Genomic DNA, 22,297 nt, shown 5'->3' on the forward strand with positions numbered 1-22,297 from the left:
CACATCCTCTCCAACATTTACAGATTCCTGATCATTTAATAGCAGCCATTCTTATAGGTGTGAGGTGGTATCTCATTGTCATCTTGATCTGCATTTTCCTTATAGCCAGTGAAAATGAGCATCTCTTCATGTGCTTTTGAGTCATCTGTATTTGCTCTTCAGAAAACTGCCTGTTCATATCTTTACCCCATTTTATAATTGAGTTATTTGTTCTTTTGCTGTTGAGTAGTATGATTTATTTGTGTATATACAAGATAGCAAACGTTTGTATGATATGTGATTTCCAAATATTTTCTTCCATTGAATTGGTTGCCTCTTCACCTTTTTGAGAAAGTCTTAGGAGGTGCAGAAGCATTTGATTTTGAGGAGTTCCCATTTATCTATTTTTTCTTTTGTTGCTCGTACTTTGGATATAAAGTTTAGGACAATACTCCCTATTACTAAGTCTTGAAGATGTTTCCCTACATTTTCTTCTAGAAGCTTTATGGTGCTGGTTCTTGTATTTAGATGTTTGACCTACTTTGAGTTACTGTTTGTGTGGATGTAAGATGGGGTCATCTTTCATTCTCTTGGCTATTGATATCCAGATCTTCCATGCCCAATTATTGAAAAAACTGTTTTGTCCCAGTTCAGAGGACTTGGGGGCCTTGTCAAAAATCAGTTGACCACAGATTTGGTGGCCCATTTCTGCACTCTCAATTCAATTCCATTGGTCAATGCTTCTGTCTTTGTGCCAGTACCATGCTGTTTTGACCACTGTGGCTTTATAATTGGTTTTAAAGTCAGGGACTGTTAATCCTCCAACTTCATTCTTCTTTTTTAGAATGCTTTTAGCTATTCAGGGTCTCTTTGCTTTCCAGATGAATTTGGTAATTAGCTTTTCCAAACCTTCAAAGTAGGTTGTTAGAATTTTGATTGGTACTGTGTTGAATCTGTAGATCAATTTGGGGAAAATTGACATCTTAACTATATTTAGCCTTCTTATCCATGAGCAGGGAATGTCTTTCCACTTATTTAGATCTCTTCTGATTTCTTTTAGCAATGTTATGTAGTTTTCCATATACAAGTACTTTATGTCCCTAGTTAAGTTCATTCCTAAGTATTTGATTCTTTTAGTTGCTATTTTGAATGAGATTTTTTCCTTAACTGACTCCTCAGCTAGGTCATTGCTGGTATATGGAAATGTTACTGATTTTTGCACATTAATTTTATATCCTGCCGCCTTGCTGAATTTGTTTTTAGCTCAAGTAACTTCGCCATAGATTTCTCAGCATCTTCCAAGTATAGTATCATATCAGCTACAAATGATGTTTGTTTTACTTCTTCCTTTCCAATTCAGATGCCTTTTATTTCTTTGTCCTGCCTAATTGCTCTAGCTAGAACTTCTAACACAATGTTGAATAATAGTGGTGACAGTGGGCATCCTTGTCTTGTGCCTGATCTTAGGGGGAAGGCTTTCAGTCTCTCTTCATTGAGTACAATGCTGGCTATCGGTTTTTCATCTATCCCCTTTATCAAATTGAGGTAGTTACTTTTGATTCTTATCTTTTGGAGTGTTTTTATCAGAAAAGGATGCTTAATTTTGTCTAATGCTTTTTCAGCATCAATCGAGATGATCATGTCATTTTTCCCTTTTGATTTGTTAATGTGCTGTATTACATTAATTGATTTTTTCATGTTGAACCATCCTTGCATTCCTGGTATAAACCCCACTTGGTCATGGTGTATAATTCTTTTAATGGGTTGTTGGATTTGATTTGCTAATATTTTATTGAGAATTTTTGCATCTATGTTCATTAGGGAGATCGGCCTGTAGTTTTCCTTTCTTACAGCATCTTTACCTGGTTTTGGTATTAAAATGATATTAGCTTCATAAAATGAATTAGGTGGAGTTCCTTTCTCCTCAATTTTTTGGAAAAGTTTGAGCAGGATTGGCATTGTTTTTTTCTGGAATGTCTGATAAAATTCCCCTGTGAAGCCATCTGATTCTGGGCTTTTCTTTGTCGGAGATTTTTTATGACTGATTGAATCTCTTTACTTGTGATTGGTTTGTTGAGATCTTCTATTTCCCCCTGAGTCAGGGTAGCTTTTTTGTGTGTCTTCAGGAATTTGTCCATTTTATCTAAATTGTCTAATTTTGGGGGGTAGAGTTGTTCATAATATTCCCTTATGATTTATTTTATTTCTTCAGGGTCTGTGTTAATGCACCCCTTCTCATTTCCGATTTTGTTTATTTGAATCTTCACTCTTTTTTTCCTTGTCAGTCTTGCTAGTGGACCATTGATTTTATTGATTTTCTCAAAGAACTAACTTTTGGCTTTATTGATTCTTTCTATTGTTCTTTTTTTCTCCTATTCATTTATCTCTGCTTGAATCTTTGTTATTTCTCTTCTACTATTTGCTTTGGGGGTAGTTTGCTGTTCTTTCTCCAAGTTCCTCCAGGTTTGCTGTTAAGTCCTCGATTTTTGCCCTTTCTTGTTTTTTTTCTAATTTTTATAAATAAAAGCAATCAACACACAATATGAACATTTGTTCATTACATACTTGTATATTCATTATCATGATCATTTCTTAGAACATTTGCATCAATTCAGAAAAATAAATAAAAAGAAAACAGAAAAAAATTCATCCACACCATGCCTCTTACCCCTCCCCCTCACTGATCCCAGCATTTCAATCTACTAAATTTATTTCAACATTTGTTCTCCCTCTTATTTATTTATTTTCAATCCATATGTTTTACTCCTCTGTCCATAAGGTAGATAAAAGAAGCATCAGACATAAGGTTTTCACAATTACACAGTCACACTGTGAAAGCTATATATCATTATACAATCATCTTCAAGAAACATAGCTACTGGAACACAGCTCTACATTTTCAGGCAGTTCCCTCCAGCCTCTCTGTTATGCCTTAATTAAAAAGGTGATATCTATTTAATGTGGAAGAATAACCTCCAGGATAACCTCTCGACTCTGTTTGGAATCTTGCAGCCATTGACACTTTATTTTGTCTCATTTCTCTCTTTCCCTCTTCGGTTGAGAAGGCCTTCTCAATCCCCTGGTGCTGAGTCCCAGCTCACTCTAGGATCTCTGTCTTATGTTGCAAAGAAGGTCCACACCCCTGGAAGTCATGTTCCACATAGAGAGTGGGAGGACAGTGAGTTTGCTTGTCGTGTTGGCTGAGAGAGAGAGGCCACATCTGAGCAACAAAAGAGGCTCTCTTGGGGGTGACTCTTGGGCCTAATTTTAAGTAGGCTTAGCCTATCCTTTGTGGGGTTAAGTTTCATATGAACAAACCCCAAGATTGGGGGTTCATCCTATTGCTTTGGTTATCCCCACTGCTTGTGAGAATATCATGAATTCAACTTGGGGAAGTTGAATTTTCCCCCTTTCTGACCATTACCCCAAGGGGACTTTGAAAATACTTTTTTATTCACTGTTCAAATCACTCTGGGATTTATCAGGGCATCACTGTGGACAAACCTACAAAATCTCATGTCCTACTTAAGGTTCCATGTCTTTCATGTTTTTTAATATAAACATTTAGGGCAATGAATTTCCCTCTCAGCACAGCCTTTGTTGCATCCCATAAGTTCTGATCAGTTGTATTCTCATTTTCATTCATTTCCAGATAGCTGCTGATTTCTCTGGCAATTTCTTCTTCGACCCACCATTTTTTTAAGAGTGTGTTATTGAATCTCCATATATTTGTGAATGTTCTCATTCTTTGGTGGTTATTGAGATCCAGTTTCATTCTATTGTAATCAGAGAAAGTGTTTTGAATAATTTAAATATTTAAAAATTTTTAAAGACCTGTTTTGTGCCTCAGCACATGATCTATCCTGGAGAAGGTTCCATGAGCACTAGAAAAATATGGAATGCTTCACGAATTTGTGTGTCATCCTTGCACAGGGGCCATGCTAATCTCTCTGTATTGTTCCAATTTTAGTATATGTGCTGCCAAAGTGAGCATGCTAGTATGTTTTTTATTTGGTCAACAGACTTTAATCTCTGTGATATCTGCTATTTTTCTATTTATTCTTTCAAATTCCTCTCTATGCGCTTCTACTGTCTTATTGCTCTCCTTTATGTCATTAGCCATTCCACTTACGTTTTTAAAAATTTTTATTGATAAAACAATGTGCAAGCACACACATTCATAACATACAAACATTCTGTACATGGGGTACAATCAATGGCTCACAATTTCATAACATAGCTCTATATTCATCACCATGATCAGTTTTTTAGAACAGTTGCATCACTCCAGAAGAAGAAATGAAAAGAAAAAAAAATCTCACACATAAGATACCTATTACCCCTCCCTCTCATTGACCACAAGTTTTTCCATCTACCCAATATATCCATTCTATTTATTTTATTAAGTAGAGTTATACGAACATCTTTGATTAGTTGTTGCAACATCTGTATCTCCTCTAGTGTTTTACTTTAGCTGTTAGGCTGGGCTATGTCTGTCTGCATTGTGATATGCCTAGTAATCTTGTTTTCTTTGCATGTAAAAATCTTGGCAGGTTTACTTTGGAGTTGGTTTCCTTCAGTAGTCTAAGGCTGTGTTTATTCGTGGTTCTATGAGTGCTGTAGAATGATGTTTCCATAGCTGAAGGACGTAACTGAGGCCTGTGCACATGTGTGGGTCTAGGAGTGTAGTAATCTGATGTTCCAAGAGCTAGGAAGAATAACTGAGGGCTGTGCACATGCGCGTGACTAAGAGTGCCATAAACTGATGTGCAGAGCTCACGGGGGCTAGGATGAGGTTGTGCAACACTTTGGGCAGGGGGTGGTGTATCTTGGGTATGGTTTTTACCCTCAGCTTTTTTGTGCTGGTGACAGCTTGCAGGGAGAAGGAAGAGGGAAGTAGTATTCTGGAGGGGTACAAGAAAGGTGGGTTGGGCTGCATTTGGGGTGGGGTTGTGGGGCGGTTACGCGAGCTGGGGGTCGGCGGGGCAGGGGAGCTTAGAGCCCGGGGAGTGCGGGTGGGTGAAGGGGCTCAGGTACGTGGGTTGTGGGGTGAGTCATGGGTCCTTGGGCCTCACTGATGAGGGTAGTGCATTCAAGGAACATGGCTTGGCTTACTTCCTAGTTCCCAGCTCCCCATCCATGCACTCCTGTGGGCTCTGTGCTTTCGCATTAGGCTCTAGTTTTCTGCTTCTCAGTTCCTCAGCTTTTGCAACAAGGGCCACCCTATGTAGTGCAGAAGGCTATCCCAGGTCAGTTGCACTCCTGAATTCCCATCTCAGTTGCCCTCCTGTCCCTTCTCTCACTTCCTGGGACCAGGGCTGAACTGAATCTACCCTATTAGGCTATCTTCCCAGAACTTCTTTCACCTCTTTTAACAGTTGCTGAATGGGGGTAATCCTGACTTTCATAGCTTCAGTGTTTTAACTCTGGGTCTCAGGTATCACATAAATGACCAGGTTACATACAAATAGCTCAGCATCTCAGAATTTAAAAATATAAGCTACAATTCCTAAATATACATGACTTCTATAAAAGCTCACAATCTGGGAACCTTTACATTAAGCCCCAACCTGATAACCCATGTTCTCTACTTCAATTCTCTGGAGTTTGTATATTATGGTTAATCCATTTAAGTGAGGCACGATAATATTTGTAATTTTTTTCTGACATTTTATTCAGCGTACTGTCCTCAAGTTTTATTCACCTAGTTGCATGCTTCACAACTTCATTTCTTCTTGTGACTGATCAGTAGTCCATTGTATGTATACATTATAGTTTCTCCCTTCATCCATCAATCTTTGTACTCTTAGGACACCTCCATTCATTGTGGATCAGGAACACTGTCATTAGAAACACCAGTGTTCTGGTGTTCAATGTCCATTCGTGTCCCCACTCAGTTCCTCCAGGTATACACTGAGCAACAAGGACCATATGGCAACCCCACCCCTAGCCTTCTGTGGAACCATCACATTGCCCTCCAAGGGGCTGCACATCTCATTTCCCTACCGACAGTGTATAGGTACATCTCTTTCTACACATTTTCTCTAGCATGTTTCTTTCTGTTTATTTTTAAACACTTTTATTCACACATTATACAATCAAGTCTAAGTAAATAGACACTTTGTTTTCCTCCTCATAAAATTCATAATCCTCCCCCATGTTCCTGTTTGTTGAAATTTAGTTTTGGCATAATGCCTTTGTTACATTCAGTGGAAGCATATTGCAATGTTATTGTTGATTATAGACTCTAGCTTGTATTTACTGTAACTTTTCCTGTAATACCATCCATTTTCAACTCCTTGCAATGTTGACATTCATTTGTTCTCCCTCAGGCAAAAACATTTTTATATTTGTACATTTAATCACCATCCTTGTCCACTCTAGGTCTCTTAAGTTATACCATCTCAGTCTTTTTCCTCTATCTTTCCTTCTGGTTTCATACGTGCCCCCAGCCCTTCTCCCTCAGCCATGCTCACACTCAACTTCATTCAGTCTACTTATAATACTGCGCTACCATCAGTTAGTACTGTGTGATCCATTTCTGATTTTTACAATCAGTGCTGTTGCACAATCTGTATTTCTTCAGCACCAAATGCCCAATCTTTCCCCTTTTTCTATCTCCTGTTAATCTGTGTTCTTAACTTTAACTCTTAAACTTCATTCATTAATGTTAGTTCATATCAGTGAGACCATACAGTATTTATCGTTTTGTTTCTGGCTAATTTCACTCAGCATAATGTCCTCAAGGTTTATCCATGTTGTTACATGCTTCATGACTTTATTCTGTCTTACAGCTGCATAGTATTTCACTGTATGTATGTACCACAGCTTGTTTAGCCACTCATCTGCTGATGGGCATTTGGGCTGTCTTCATCTCTTGGCGTACAAAATAATGCTGCTATAAACATTGATGTGCAAATGTTCGTTTGTGTCCTTACTTTCAGTTCCTCTGAATATGTACCTAGTAATGGGGATGATATGCCAATTCTATACTTAGCTTCCTGAGGAACTGCCAAACCGCCTTCTGGAGCAGTCGTATCATTTTACCTCTTTCTCCAGATCCTTTCCAGAACTTGTCGTTTTCCTTTTTTTTTTTTTTCTAATGGTCATTCTAGTGGGTGTGAAATAGTATCTTATTGTGGTTTGATTTGCATTTCCCTAATAGCCAGTGAAATTGAGCACCTTTTCATGCATCTTTTAGCCATTTTTATTTCTTCTTCTGAAAAGTGTCTGTTCATGTCTTTTGCGATTATTTAAATTAAGTTGTTTGTCATTTTGTTTTTGAATTGAAGAATCTCTTTATATATTCTGCATACTAAACCCTTACCTGATATGTGGTTTCCAAATATTGTCTTTGGGATTTCTTTTTAAAGGACATTCATATTTTCCATTAAGACATTCTTTATTAGAATATAGTCAAAACCTGACCAAATGGTAATTGTTACAGTGAAGCAGACACTCGCCTACACAATTAGTGATTTGTTTCTATTTGCTGAAGAAGGAGCAAATGTTAGACAAATAGAGATATAGAAATATCCTATGGTAGGAGAAGGAGGCACTCCCTGACTGTCTAATGATATCTGAGGTAGGATCGCATTGTCCTAATTCTAATAAGATTCCAGCCTTCACACTCCTCCCCCCAAACATGAAAGGGACTCTATTTATTTATGTTAAAATGGCATGTGAAGCCAAGAATAAGGGTTAATTCTCCTTAGTGTGTTCCCTGGCTGGAAAAGGCTTCCATAAGCCTTGGTTGGATTGCCTCATTGGTTAGAAAACACGAAGGACCTTACTGGTTAGTTGAGGTGATCTTTGGCTGGGCACATTTGGCTGTTATAAAACTCCACTTGGAAGTGAGACTGTTCATAAGCAATGCTAATGTAACAATCTCCTGGAAAACCTAGCACCTTTGCCCCTCTTCCAATCAAGAGTAGGATGCACCTGCAGGCTCTTGACTTTCTCCAGTTATACTTACACACCTGGAACCCAGAGCTGCTGCTGATACACAGTTGGAAGAATAAAATAGGCCAAAAGACAAATAGCTCTCTTCCTATGAGCAGACTATATTTCCATGTCCTTGGTGGATAATATTGTTACCTCAAACTCCATTTGGTCAGACTTGTTTGCTCTGACTTTGGTACATTCTCTATATCATAAACCTCCCTAAATTCAACAACTCATTAATTTATTAAAAAATAATTTGTTGAGTGTCTATGAGCTGGCCATCTGCAATAGAAACCTGACATCTTCACCCACCTGACCATAAGTTCTTGATTCTAGCTTGTCCTAATGATGACTTTTTGTCTTTCAAATGTGCCTAAACTCAAACTTTAAAAAAGCCCTATTTTTAAAATATGCTTTTTAGAAATAATGGTTTAAAACAGGACTTTTATCTTGGGCTACCTAAAGTATTCTATTCCATAATTCCAATGTTTACAGTATTTTGTGGATGAGGACACTATGGATAAAAAAACAGCATATCATGATTTCTTATTGGTAATCAGAATTATGATACTTTTTTCTTGAAAAAAATGAAATCGTCCTTGAATGTTCAAAGAAATAAGGCTCAGCACAATGCTACACTGATAATTTGTTTGTAAGATTTCCAAAGGTAATAAATGGCAAATATAATTAAAATTAGAAGTCACACTCTGAATTTTTATCCTTTTGGTTATCTTTGAGAACAATACTACAATCATCGAATAGATACGGTTCTAAATGTCCTTTGAGCTTCAAAAGGAACACCTCTATAGCTTTCAGCCTATTTCTTGCACAATTTATGTATTTTCTCAGTGGGTGAAAATTATCTGTACATATATTTAAATTTTCTGGAGGGAAAAATTGAATTGATTCTTAATTTGTTTCCTACATGGGAAAAGGTTTTAACAGAAATTATCTCTTTACCAAATAATGTTTCCTCATTAAAATTTTTATTTGGAAATAACTTTAAATGGCTAGAAATACTTAAAAACTAAAACTATTTCAAAGTACACTGACATATCTTTACCCAGACTTACCTATTGTTAATAATCCTCTTTGTTATATTTCTAGATAGATAAATTATTTTTCCAAACTATTTGAAATTAATTGGCATAGGTCATAGCCCTTTATTCCTGAATACTTCAGTGTACATTTCCTAAGAATAGGGATATTCACTTATATAATCATAGACTCACATCTTTTAATTGAATTTGAATTATAGAAAGAAGCTCACCGTTGGTAGTTTCATCACCTCCAAAATGCTGTCTGTAGAAGAGCATCAATTCAATGTTGTAGCATTTGTAGATGAACACAAGCAGTATAAGGAGGAGGAAAATAGCTCCCAGGCCCCCTGCAAGCTCAATTTTGTAGATTAAATCTGAAACCAACAAAATAAACAGGAAAAGGTAATTAAACTAAGAACACTTGTGATCTTCCAATATTTATAGTCCCTTAGATGTACTGCCTATCACGCTTTTCTTTCCAAAAGATACTTGCTTTTTCCTTGATAAGCTCCTTCCAATTCGAATTTTGTAAAAGTCTTTACTAAACATTCTAGCAATTTACGATTTAAAGTAGTAAATTCATGTGAAAAGGAGAGGTCATTACCGATTTGTTTCACATACGTCTTGATTTTCACATATGTACTTTCTCTTTTAGTGTATTTCAGATAACTATTTAGAGACTCTATTCTATTCTGGCTCCAAGGCCAATATTTTGTTATTACTGTTAAATTACCTTATTGGCTTAACAAGTTTACCTCTAGTACTTCACAGGCCAGGGGTCCTGTTTTTCTACAGGAGAACAGCATCATAAATTACCCTCAGAATAAAAATTTAATGAGCTTTAAGAATTTAACTGTTATTTAACCCCAGTAGAACAGGATAAAATACAAGGTAAGCAGGTAAAATTAGCATATCTATTTCCCCTACTTATTTGAATAAATCATTATAGTATTTGTGATATCATAAGCTCAATGGGGCTAAGGAGGATGAGAAATCGAGGCTAATCACTCGGCCTATTCAATCAACACCGGGTTATCTGATAGCAGCCTTAGGATGCTCCAGAGGGGCACCTCTAGAACTCTGAGAGTTGGAAAAATTAAATCAACACAAAACGGAAGGAGATACAGTGCTTCCCAGGTTTAGGGAATAGTGACTTGCCTGTAGCTTAATTAGTGATAATAACAAAGCTAAAGAGTATTTCATCCAAAGAAAGTGGGTGATATCATGGAATTGAAAGAAATGGGAAGGCAGAGGAGAATTTAAAATGTGAGTTCAACAATGTCCAGGGGAAAAATGCTGAATAGGGGAAACACCAGACCAGAGATGTATTTTCCACTGTTAGACAGGGATATTTCATTAGTCTCAACATAGTATAGAAGAAATAGTCCACAAGGATAGCTAATTTCCTTTTAATCTAATTCTGTAATTATAAAGAGACCCTTTTATTCCTAATCATGATCCAATTTACTATGTAACTAGAACCTGAGAAAGGAAGTGACAGTCTAGTTTGTACATCAGTTGCCTGTGAGTTTGGTTGGCATCAGTCTCCCTGGGTGGATCAATTCTTGGACACTGCTAAAATAAAATCTGTAACTATGACAGATTGCCACTCTTGAAAGTCTTTTGGCAGTCAGATACCCAACCTTTTCTTGGAGATATCCCTCAACTCTATGCTGTGTTATTCCTTAAGATAAATTAGTCAGGCTCAAAATAATAAAGATCCATTCATCATTTTATAGTTTATAATAAATATAAACATGTATAATATATCTAACAAATAATATATACGTGTTTGTATATATATGTAGCAAAAATTTCAACCAGTATATTATCTGTCTTTTAATAATCCTTTAGGACAAGAATTGTGAGTCTAAATTTATATATGATGAAGCTGAGATTAAGTAAGCATAAGTTACTCATCCAAGGTCCTAAACCTAAGAAATGGGCAAAATGAGGCTTAAGCCCAGGTTTCCTAACTTTAAATTTAAACACTTTTCATTACAACACAGCTCCACATGAAACATAAACTCTAGCCTGGAAAGTGACAATAGAAACTCTCTCCCTCTTTCATTATCAGAACTTTGGTAATGCTTCCTAAGAACATGTGACCTATGATGAATTTTGCTTCTTGCCATTTCAGATCCCAGAGAAGAAGATAAACTACAATTCATCAGGCACAATGAAAGAACTAAGCAAATATCAGACGCTCCATTGAAGGGTACTGGAGAATCCTGTGGCTGTAGTAGGAAAAGAAAGAGGGGCTCTCTGGAGTCTCGCGTAAGAGGAGTGCTAGGTTTTGTGTGAAGAGAGGGAATTTAGTCTTGGAAAGCAGGTGGAGTCAGAGTCATGACCAGAAACAGCACAGCTAATCAGAAGAGTAAATGGAAAAGAAATATAAGAAATGCAAATAAATATCACAGTTTTTGAGTAAGAAGAGAGGGGAAAGGATGCAAAAAAGATGAGAGTGGGGGTGCTGTGCTGACCAAACATTAAAAAGACACATAATGAGTAGGGACAGGAAATTGGAATCTATCTCTGTCCTGTCTGCTGCAAGAGGTGGTCATTTTGAAACTCAACCACAAGATACCAGCTAAAAAATTTCCCACCACACATTAGCTTTGCCTCTTGCCCTTGATAAAGAAAGTGGCTGCCAAGGAACCACTGCCTACTTCTATGTGGGTAGTAAGGCAGACTTGCTTATGAGACTTCTGTGGAGCTGCAATATCACACACTTTGCTTTGGTTTTTTTTTTTCCATCTTATATCAATTATTCTTTCTTAACAGCCAGTTTTAAATTGAAAAAGCAATACAATTTTTTTTGGTTTCTCTGAAAACTGACTTCCCTTTCATATTTGTGGTACCACTTGACTTGATTCAACATGGTTACCCAGTTCTAAGATGTTCATTTTATGCCGAGAACATTTTGTGCTCTCTCTCTCTATCTCTCTCATTAGGACAGCTTTCAACTGTTTTCAAAGTCACCGAATGGAAATTTTCTCAGCAATTTCTATGTTATTTACAGAGTAGAGTTACTATTAGATCTATGGAAACCTTCAGCAGGAGGTAATTTGTGCTCCCAAATAGCAAACACCTTTTTTGGCAGTAAATTTATGGAAGAAAACTGTGGTAAAAAGAAAAGTGTGTTTGTGGTTTTGGGGTCCATTTCATTAAACTGCGTTTGAAAGACATTTCTTAATGATGGTTGTTTAAGTTGAAAACTGTAGACCTAGACCCAGAGACTCAACTAGTATTAATTGATTTAGCCCAATCAGTTGCATCAAAAGCGAAACATCTATGCTATAATTAGAGAGAAGATTGCCAACACCCAAATGATATGTGGCTTTTCTCCTGTCTCTAACTGCCATTTTCTATCTCAGGAGGATCTATACTTCTGCAGGCATTTCCTGACTGAGAAGACGAAAGTCATTTTATTTGAACTTTTTCTTATATATACCTCACAAGGACAGCTGTAACCAAAACAGCAAATATTTATGGGGTTGTGACTTTTTCTAGGCATGGAATGTATAAGCATAGCTCTTTTTGATGCTCTTTGACTGAACCAAAATATTTCTTCACTGTGGGCACAGATATCAGATATTATAGATTGGGACAAATAGCAGGGGATGCTAAGGGACCGAAGATTGGGAAGGTTGGAAATGTCTTAAGATAATGACCTTGCTCCTCTGATTCGTGATTTGGGAAAGAGGTTTTGAAATCCCATCTGCGGGCTTCCTATACAGGTTTGGGGATCAGGACGGGGCAGCAACACTGGAAATGAAGAGATTTAGCGATATGTGTTTTTTTTTTTTTTTTTTTTTGGTGGAAAATGAAGTATGTGCATATAAGCAGAAATTATTTTCAGAATCGCTTTAGAATAAATTTAGATCCTTATTTCATTCAAGAAAAAATTTAAGATGAGCATCTTACTAAAATGCTATTTGTATTTACTCTGAAATAGTTCATTAGAGAGTGAGGAAGTGGGTAGGTGTAGAAAGAAGGTGCATAGGTAAGAGCTGTCTTGCCTTTAGAAACATGAACCTGTTAACATGTTATATTAGAAGTGAGTTTTCATTATACAAAAGGCCTTTTCACTTTATGAAAGGGTTCATTACACAGAACAGAGAGTGAAAACTGTTATGTCATAGGTCAAGATTTTGGCCTATACAATGTTAAAAAAATTGAAAGCAGACATTTAAAATTATAAAATTTCATATTAAGTCTCTGAGCTACATTTGAAAACTTTTAAGCTACGGCATTCCTGGGTCCATATTCTGGTGTGGCAGCAATAATCTAGAACAGCGTAATGGTTGCCCTTTCTAAAACAAGGCATATGTTTCTAGTCTGAGTTTTGATTTTTCTAATATTCAGCTCTCTCAGGAATCCAGTTTGGGACAATTTAGCTAAATTTGATATGCCTATTAGATTTTTAAATGTAGTTGTTGAGTAGGCACTTGGATATATATAAGTCTGGAGTTCAGGTGAGAAGTCTAAACTAGATATATAAATTGGGGAATTCTTAGCATTTCAATATTAAGCAACCATGAGATGGAGACCATGTGAAATTACCTACGGAGTGAAAAGAGGGGACATTTAAGACCTAAATCCTATGGAAATACAATATTTTAGAGGTCAGAAAGATGAGAATTAATATTGTCAGTTATTCATGATTTAGATATGTTTTTAAAGAAGCATGGGAGTTGAAAGTTTGATTGTGTGACTTGTTACCTAGCGTCAGATTTTTAGCAGATTTAAGGGCTGCTAGAGGTTACTTTACATAGTAGAGAGCGATGTATGTTCTTTAAATCACAAAGCTATCTCTGTCTCCACTCGCTGACTTATTCTCTTTCTTTGTAGCAGGTTTTTAATTGTAATGCTATGCATTACAATTTTGTATGATTTTTTTGGTTTACTATTCAATGTTGTGTCTCTTTGTATCTTTCTGCCCCTGAAGATGATAAACTCTATGAGGACTCGGGGATATCTCTCATTCAGCACTCTATTCCCCAGCACTTCACACAGTGCCAGTTAAAACGTTTAGTCCTCAAAAATAAAAAATAACTTCCATTAATTAATTCAGCCAAAATGTGTTTTCAGTACCTATTTGTTGCCAGACACTGCCTAAAGTGCTGATATTTCAGAGCTGCAGGAGGCTCTGCTTTGGAGGCTCTCTGAACCTAAAATAAGACTTGGATGGACAGGAACAAAGTGATCCTTGCAGTAATGTATCTGGACATGATCAATGACTGCTCTTCATGTAGGCGGACAAAGTGTTTGCCTAGTGCCTAGAAGAAATCATTCATGTTCATAACAATAATAAACACTTTTGGAGCATGGTTACAGTTCACATCCATTACATCATTTGAACCTGAAAGTAACCCTACAACATAGATATTATTATCCCTATTTTGTAGATAAGGAAACTGTAGCAAGAGACTCTAATCAGACAATTTAGTACTATTGAACCAGTTGGCTAAACTAGCACTAAAAGAGGATTTGGACCTAGGTATTCTGAATTTACTTTCCATATTAAACTCCTTGATATTTAGTACTGCATTACTTTAACATGGAATCACTTCCAAAAGAATAAGAAATGCACTAGAGAGATAAAAACATTATTTTCAGAATAATGATATTTCTCTGCTTCTTGCTGAGCTGCTGGTCAAGGTAGAGTATTTGGAAAACAAATATACCATCCTGGCCAGGAGGTACAGCTAGTGACCTTACTGACTGAATCTGTTACACTGCTGTATAGCCTAGGCAGCAAGAACATTTTCTCTGCTACATTTGCTAAACCTTTGCCAGAAGTACACATACAGAAAGTATTTAGTCTTTTGTAGTGATCAAGAGTCATCAAAGGGCTAAAGATATGAATAGGCATTTTTCTGAAGAGCAAATACAGATGGCTCAAAAGCACATGAAGAGATGCTCATTTTCTTTGGCTATAAGGGAAATGCAGATCAAGACTACAATGAGATACCACCTCACATCTATAAGAATGGCTGCTATTAAACAAACAGGAAACTATAAAATTTGGAGAGGATGTGGAGAACCTGGGACTTATGCACTGCTGGAGGGAATGTATAATGGTGCAGCCACTGTGGAAGACTGTTTGGCGGTTCCTTAGGAAACTAAATATCAAGCTTCCCTATGACCCAGCCATAGCACTACTTGGTATATACCCACAAAAGCTGAAAGCAATGACACAGACATTTGCACAACGACATTCATAGCAGCATCATTCATAATCACCAAAAGATGGAAACAAACCAAATGCCCATCAACAGACGAGTGGATCAACAGAATGTAGTATATACATACGATGGAATATTATGCAGCAGTAAGACAAAATGACGCCCTGAAGCACATGACAAGATGGATGAGCCTTGAGGACATAATGCTGAGCAAAACTAACCAGCCACAAAAGGATAGACACTGTATGTTTCCACTTTAATGACCAGTATAAAGGTATAATCAGAGGCTTATAGTACAGAATATAGGGGACTTAGGGATACATAGAAGCTAAAGATGGGTAAACCATTAGCTAATGAGGTTGAACTCCAATGTAAGGGAAAAGATAAGAGCGAAGGTGATTCTCTAGTGGGTCTATAAGTAATATTACCATATTGAAAATGAACAAGATTGAAAGGGGTTATAGAGTCCTATGTGTTCCACTGATTTACACTAGAAATATGAATTAGTTCTTACAAGAATTACTTCAAAGATATGATTCATGTACAAAGAGTGTTTAAATGCAAGGTACAGGGGGGAAAGTGCTATTGGATGTTATGAGCTATGTTCAAAAGGAAACCATCAGCACTACCACAGCAACTGCAGAGGTAAATAATGGGGTGAGGGACAAGAGTTAAGAGGAGGTTTAGATTTCTTATTTGGCAAGCGTGAGTTTATTGGTTTTCTTTCTCTTAGGAACAATGAAATTATCTAAAATTGAGAATGTTGATGGGCTGTGGACTTTGGGCCCTCTACATGATGCTTGATGAATGCAAGTGGCTGAAAGATTCACTGATGGAGAAGTAGATTGGCAAACGATGGTGTATACCTATGAATGAAGGTTGTGCTGCTTTGTACAAAAGGAAATAAAGTCGTGAGGCATGCAATGATGTGAATGAACATATGAGACAATTGGTGAGATAGAATAAGCCAGAAACAAAAGAACAACAATGGTATGGTCACCTTTAGAAAATGCTTATTAGCTTTTAGAGCAGACACATTAAGTCTGGAGAGGTGATTATTATTTCTGGATTTTGAGAGGTTGTTTTTTAATTATAACCTGATATTTAGAGATAAGAATGAAGCCGAACAGGTTGGGGTTAAAGCAATTCAGAGCACAGGGGTAAGGAAGACAGCGTCTATATTTTAGAACCACATATACTCTTTGAGACCAATAGAAGAAAGGTTTATTTGATCTGGAACTGAAATTTTCTGTAGTGCATAATCTAATTCAACCTATCTGTAAGGCTCATTTAAACAATTTAAACACAAGGAGCACAGAATAAGAAAGAGGTTCTTCAATCCTGTACAGATTATTGTAATGCCTGGATATATCCTAGAGTATATTAAACAGATAATTAAAAAGAATTGGCAAGGTCCCCTGAAGGAGGGGAGAAAGAAAGAATATGGAACTATTAAACCTTACCATCAGGGAATCCCCTGATACTGTGTCAAACTTTAGGGACACCCAAATCAATAGGCAATGCCCTCAGTTATGAGGCTTACTCTTGTGAAGCTTATGTAGGCAGCAGAGAAGCTTAGCCTACCTATAGGCATGCCTAAGAGTTACTTCTGGAGGACCTCTTTTCTTGCTCTGATGTGGCCTCAGTCTCTCTAAGTGCAACTCTGCATGTGAAATCATTGCCCTCCCCCTTACATAAGACAAAGCTTCCAGGGGTAAAAGTTTCCCTGGCAATGTGGGAGATGACTCCCAGGGATGAGTCCAGACCTGGCATTGTGGGATGAACAATTCCATCCTGACCAAAAGAGGGAAAAGAAGTGTAATTAATTAAGTATCAGTGGCAGATAGAGTTCAAATAGAGCTGAGAGGCAACTCTGGGGGTTTCTCTTATGCAAGCTTCAGTTAGACATTGCTATATATCTTAACCTGCCAACCCCCAACCAGGACCATTCCAGGCAATCCTAAAGAACACTTAGGGCAATGTATAAGATTCCACAAGGGTTCCATGCACTAGAGTAACTTTCCAGAAACCTACAACCTCCAGATGGGTCCCTGGTCCAGATAAGTCCTGAAACCTAGCCCAACCTCCCCAGAACTTCAGATAGTTCCATCTCCATACCCCATAATAGTGACAGAACCTTTCAATATCAAAAATTTAGAATTGCCATAGCCCAAACAACCCCAAAGAGAGGTATGGAAAGATCAAAGTTGATGGTGGAGTTATGCAGAGAAGATAGGATTTAACAAATGAATATGAATACTGAATCATTAAATTATTATCTCTTTTAGTCTCCAGCATTTTAGAGCAGCTAGAAGTAAAAACCTAAAATTGTGAAATTGTAACCTGTGTCAAAATCTGAAATATGTTCTACAACTAATTGTAGTGCTGTGCTTTGAAACCTATAGCTTTTTTTGTACATATGTTATTTTTCACAAAATAAGTTGCCTGTGATGATAAAAAGATATTTAAGCCCTTTAGCCTCCTATATTCTGGAGCAGCTAGAAGGAAAAATACGAGAGGTTTGTGTGGTAGCCCATTTCAAATCTGGGATCTGTCCTGCAACCACTTGAGGAATGCTTTGAAAACTATTGCTTTTTTATTTCTTTGCTGTTTATATGTTATACTATACAATAAAAAAAGTTAAAAAAAAGAGTAATGCAAGGTGAGAGCCAATTTCAGAAGCTGCTCTAGCTATTGGGATAGCTGTCACTATATCTGTTTTTATCTTCTTTATCGTAAATTTAGAGTTTCTTTTGTTTTTCATTATGTGCAATACCCACCACACCTAGAACCGGTTCTGGTGAGTGATCTCCATTAATGTCAAATTATTTAAAAATATATGAACCAGTTTAAAGGTCTTTTAACACTGGGCCACATTATGAAACTATATTTACAATTTTTATGATGACATTTATAAGAATATTATATACATTATTCATTATCTTTGTTCATTTTTAGTCACAAAATAAAGAAGTTACTTTCTCCTAATCCCATAATAAAAGTCTTAGTATTTCATTTAAACAGTATAAAATATAAGAAGGTGAAATATGGAGAAAAAATTAGATGACAATATCTATCATATTTTATGTAGCACTCATAGCCAAGGTGAATCTTATCTCACTAGATTTAACACACAACCATATTCCATTTAATCATCTACTTCCTAATGGCATTGAAGGTCACTGGCATTTTACACTAATGTCAACAGAGAGATATTTTTCCTTAAAGACAAAAATCATTAATAGAAGTTTATACTAAATAATAAAGTCATGAAACACAAGGAACTACACTTCTGCAGTTGTTTGGCAGTTACACAAAACATAGTTCTAACAATAAATACCTTTTTTACGCAGCAAGACACTGGCATGTTTCCGTCCATTTCGGTTTTCTACATGGCAGGTATAATTCGCCAGGTCAGCTTCCACCACTGAGTCAAAGATGAGTGTCAACTCAACTTCTTTTTCTCCAAGATGTTCTTTGAGGAGCCTGAAATAAAGAGTATTCTTGCTGAATTGGCTTGATTTGGAGAGAGAACAGCATTGCAAAGACCGCAGATAGTTATCCAGCTCACATGGGTTTTGGGTGTGTGCTGAGAGTCCTGGTTAAATGTATGTATAGGGCCTTCAACAAGAAAACACAAAAAGTGGCTCTCAACCTGAAGATCAGATTGGAAAGAAAAGAAACGAGGAATTCACACAACAAAACACAGCCAACAATATTTGTGTGACAAAGGAAGAAACATTCGATTCCAAGTTCTAAGCTGAACTTATCAAATCTAATGGATCTTTGTATCATGCATGAAGGGACAAATTTGTAGAAAAGTAGATTTTGTGTTAGAAGTTTGAGCTTTAATAGTGTGGGGAAAGGGGTAAAGAAAGAGGGCCTTAAAAATGGCTGTCCTATGAGAAGTTAACTGAAGGTAGGGAATGCTTTTCGCCTGTCTTTTGCCCAATGCCATTATGGGTCCTGCAGCACTGATCCCCCAACATGTTTGAATAAACCACCACCACCACCCTCACCTCCACCGGCCTTGCTTTTCTCCAGACACTACATCAAATTCGTCTTTCTCCTTTCCCAGCTTACATGAGAAACCATTCGCCATTTTCTCTGAGTCTTGTTTTTTGCTTTCTCAAGTGAAGGTACAAAACTACCTTTAGGGTCCATTCTTCTCAGAGAAGCTGAGTGGCCAGGAAACTTTCCTGATGAGTGTGCCTCCTGTTTCTTTGGAGAGTTATACTCTCACAAATGGTCAGATACCTTCCTGGGTGAGGTGAAAGTGAGTACACTATTTACTTCTGCTTCTCTATCTCATCTTCCTGCTTTTGGTCAAAAAAGGAGCAAATCATGATTCTGTATGGCATCAATCCTACCCTTAAATTCTGAGGTTCTTAAATACAAATACTTTTAAATGAGATATATTTTAAAAGAGAAATTGGGGCACCAGAAGTAATTATCACTTCTTTTGTGGACATGTGGTTATGAAAGCAGAAAAGGCCCCTCTGACTTACTAGAATTTATCATGAAGTTGGAAAAAGGATACTGTATTCAGATAAAACTGGGTTCTGTTTGCAAGCCTCCCATTTACAAGCTCAAGCTGGATCCTTTGGAAACCATTGCCCCAATAGTGCCTTAATTTAACTCATCTACATATTAGGAAAAATATCTGTCTTACTTACCTTAACTTTGTTCTGAGGATAAATGGGTTAAAATATTTTAAAAAATAAATAGCATTATGCACATGCACAAGAATTATACATGAACTCCTCATTATGCAAAGGTGGGTTGCTTACATTTTGGCTCCTCCAAGCAAATTTGTATTTATATTCATTGACTTTTAAGATTGGTTTGGTACAATCTCATCTGACTCTGTTTAAAAAGACAGAAGGCCTTAAAATTGGGTTGGTGGAAGACAGTTCCTAGAATATGAGAATCTCCCATACTGAAATCTGAGGCCTAAAATTTATTACAAGTAGACTTCTTTTTAAAATAACCCTGTTCTGTTCCCTCCAGTAGTAGATAAACTTGATTTTTTTTGGTTTGTTTTTTGTGTTTACTTTAATATTTAAGAGATTTATTAAAGCATCTTATTACAAAGGTGGAAACATACAAATTAGAAACATACCACCATCATTTTCCACAGACAAGTCAAAATGTTATATATTATTCCTGTTAGCATAGCTGAAAACTTCAGATCTTAATCCCAAATCACTTATTCTGAATATTTAATTCATTCTTCCTTAAAGTATCCAGGGTAACTAATAACCAAAATGCAAACTATTTATATAAAGAAAGCACAAAGTTATAAAAGAAAATACGTGGAGAATACCCCCTTCCCACCCACCCCCAATTAAAGGCAAATGGCACTTTGCTCTCAGTTAACCTAAATTGTCTTCAAAAACTATTCAAATATAATGCACTTACCAAAAAAAAAAATACTTTTAATACATGTCCAAAAAGCTCCTTAGTGTTTTGAAAATAAATGCTTAAACAAATGAAAATGTGTTTTATGTCAAACAAGTTTGAAGAGCCTTATATTGCTGCAAAATAAACAAGACCAAAAGCTGGTACAGGGTTTATTGACAACGGCAGAACTTCTTTAGGCAGGTATAGAAGGAGGCAGTGGTTCTTTTTCAGGCATCTTCACTGCCATTTCAAAGGTTGACAAAAGATACTGTGGAGGTGCTTCGAAGGCAGGGTACACAGCAATCTCTGGTACATTTCTGTTGTTAATATATTAATAGCAGTTACAAACACAGTTTATGAGATAAGCCTTCAACACTATGTATAAGCAAAGAACATAAGATAATGAAGAAGAAGTAGCTGGAGTCCAATGCCAGGAGGTCATCTTTGTAGGGAAAATCAGGTAACTGATCTAGATATTCTTTGATTCTTAGCAAATAAGTGAGAGAACTGATAACAACCAGGCAACTGAGAATAAAGTCAAAAAGTGGATAACAGAGGAACGAATCAGCCAACCCACTTGATAAGAAATTGTTTCAAATACCAGCATCAAACTGATTATAAACATAAGAACAGAGACAGCAAAAAGAACACAAGCATTATCAGCCATTCTCTCAGATGAATAGTAATTTCCAATGACTACATACTGAATGTTGACAGCAGGCATTGAGTTTGGGTGAGTCACCTCCACGGTCAGCAAAATTGTCATCAATAGGTTTACCACCACATACCAGGACCCCAGAATGATGGTCCCGGTGCGGACATGGCAGCAGCCGCAGCACTGGATGCTGTAGAACCACTCACTGCAGCTTCATTTGAACGTCTTGGACACCATCAGGAATCTCCTGCTGCTCACCCCTGACGGGGCCTCCAGGAAACACTCTCTGCCCGGCAGGTGAACCAGAGAGGCCCGCCACTGTCTGCGAAACCCAAAGACGAGTCTCGATATACTTGATATTTAATCCTGGTGCTTGTAGCTTAAGTTTCTCTCTTCTGCCCTTTATATTTATGGATCTCCTAGTACTATTACTGAACCAGACAATTATAAAGGGATGAAATGATAAGCTGTCTCAGAATTTTCTGAGATTTTTTGGGACCATGTTTTACCAGTAGTCTTTCTCTTAATTTTTTTTACGCTGCCTAAGGTTGTAGTTTTCTTTTTTTTTCTCTTTTCCCAAACTGTACCTAACCATGAAAAATCTGAGAATTTACTATCTTCACTGTTTTTCTTTGAGTTTTGCTCTCTCCATTTTCTTCCTTCAATTTGTAATTACCACCACATTCAACTCTTTTAGCTCTGGGTAACCTGCTATGGAAAAAAAAAAACCTTTATTTTGAGAAGCTGTTTAAGCACCATAAATCTAATTAGATCTAAAACTTTACATGTAGGTCAGCCACAACCTTTACCAGACACTGGAGAGAAATCTGATCCTGTCCCTCCAAACCAAGACTTACCCTCTTCTTTTCTAATGCAGTTTCCAAAACAGCTCATCACAAGCTGAAGAAAGAATCTAGAGAAAGGATTTGAAAAATGATCCTTGTTCCATCTATTAATATATAACAGGTGTCCTAATTATCAGCTCTTGAAAATCTAGAGGTGACTTGCTTTTTGAGAATCATAGGACAAGTTGGTGTCTATGCCTATAAATCTCTCTGGCAAATATTGACACCGGTAATTTTGTG

General features: G+C 36.9%; 1 protein-coding gene, 1 non-coding gene and 1 pseudogene across 2 annotated transcripts in view; all 3 read right to left on the reverse strand.

Moving 5' to 3' along the window:
• IL1RAPL2 (interleukin 1 receptor accessory protein like 2) overlaps positions 1–22,297 on the reverse strand; it is a 645,369-nt gene that overhangs the window by 22,001 nt on the left and 601,071 nt on the right. Inside the window, exons 7-8 of the mRNA XM_077146975.1 lie at positions 18,495–18,640; positions 9,194–9,337 (exon numbers count right to left, since the gene is read on the reverse strand). Of these exons, the coding sequence (XP_077003090.1) occupies positions 9,194–9,337; positions 18,495–18,640 (290 nt within the window). The remainder of the gene's footprint in view (positions 1–9,193; positions 9,338–18,494; positions 18,641–22,297) is intronic.
• Positions 3,868–3,973, reverse strand: LOC143672241 (U6 spliceosomal RNA). The gene has a single exon (XR_013169710.1). It is a non-coding gene; the product is annotated as a U6 spliceosomal RNA (small nuclear RNA).
• Positions 20,751–21,452, reverse strand: LOC143671302 (lysosomal-associated transmembrane protein 4A pseudogene; annotated as a pseudogene).

Source organism: Tamandua tetradactyla, chromosome X, assembly GCF_023851605.1.
Source record: "Tamandua tetradactyla isolate mTamTet1 chromosome X, mTamTet1.pri, whole genome shotgun sequence".
NCBI classification, from domain to species: Eukaryota; Metazoa; Chordata; class Mammalia; order Pilosa; family Myrmecophagidae; genus Tamandua; species Tamandua tetradactyla.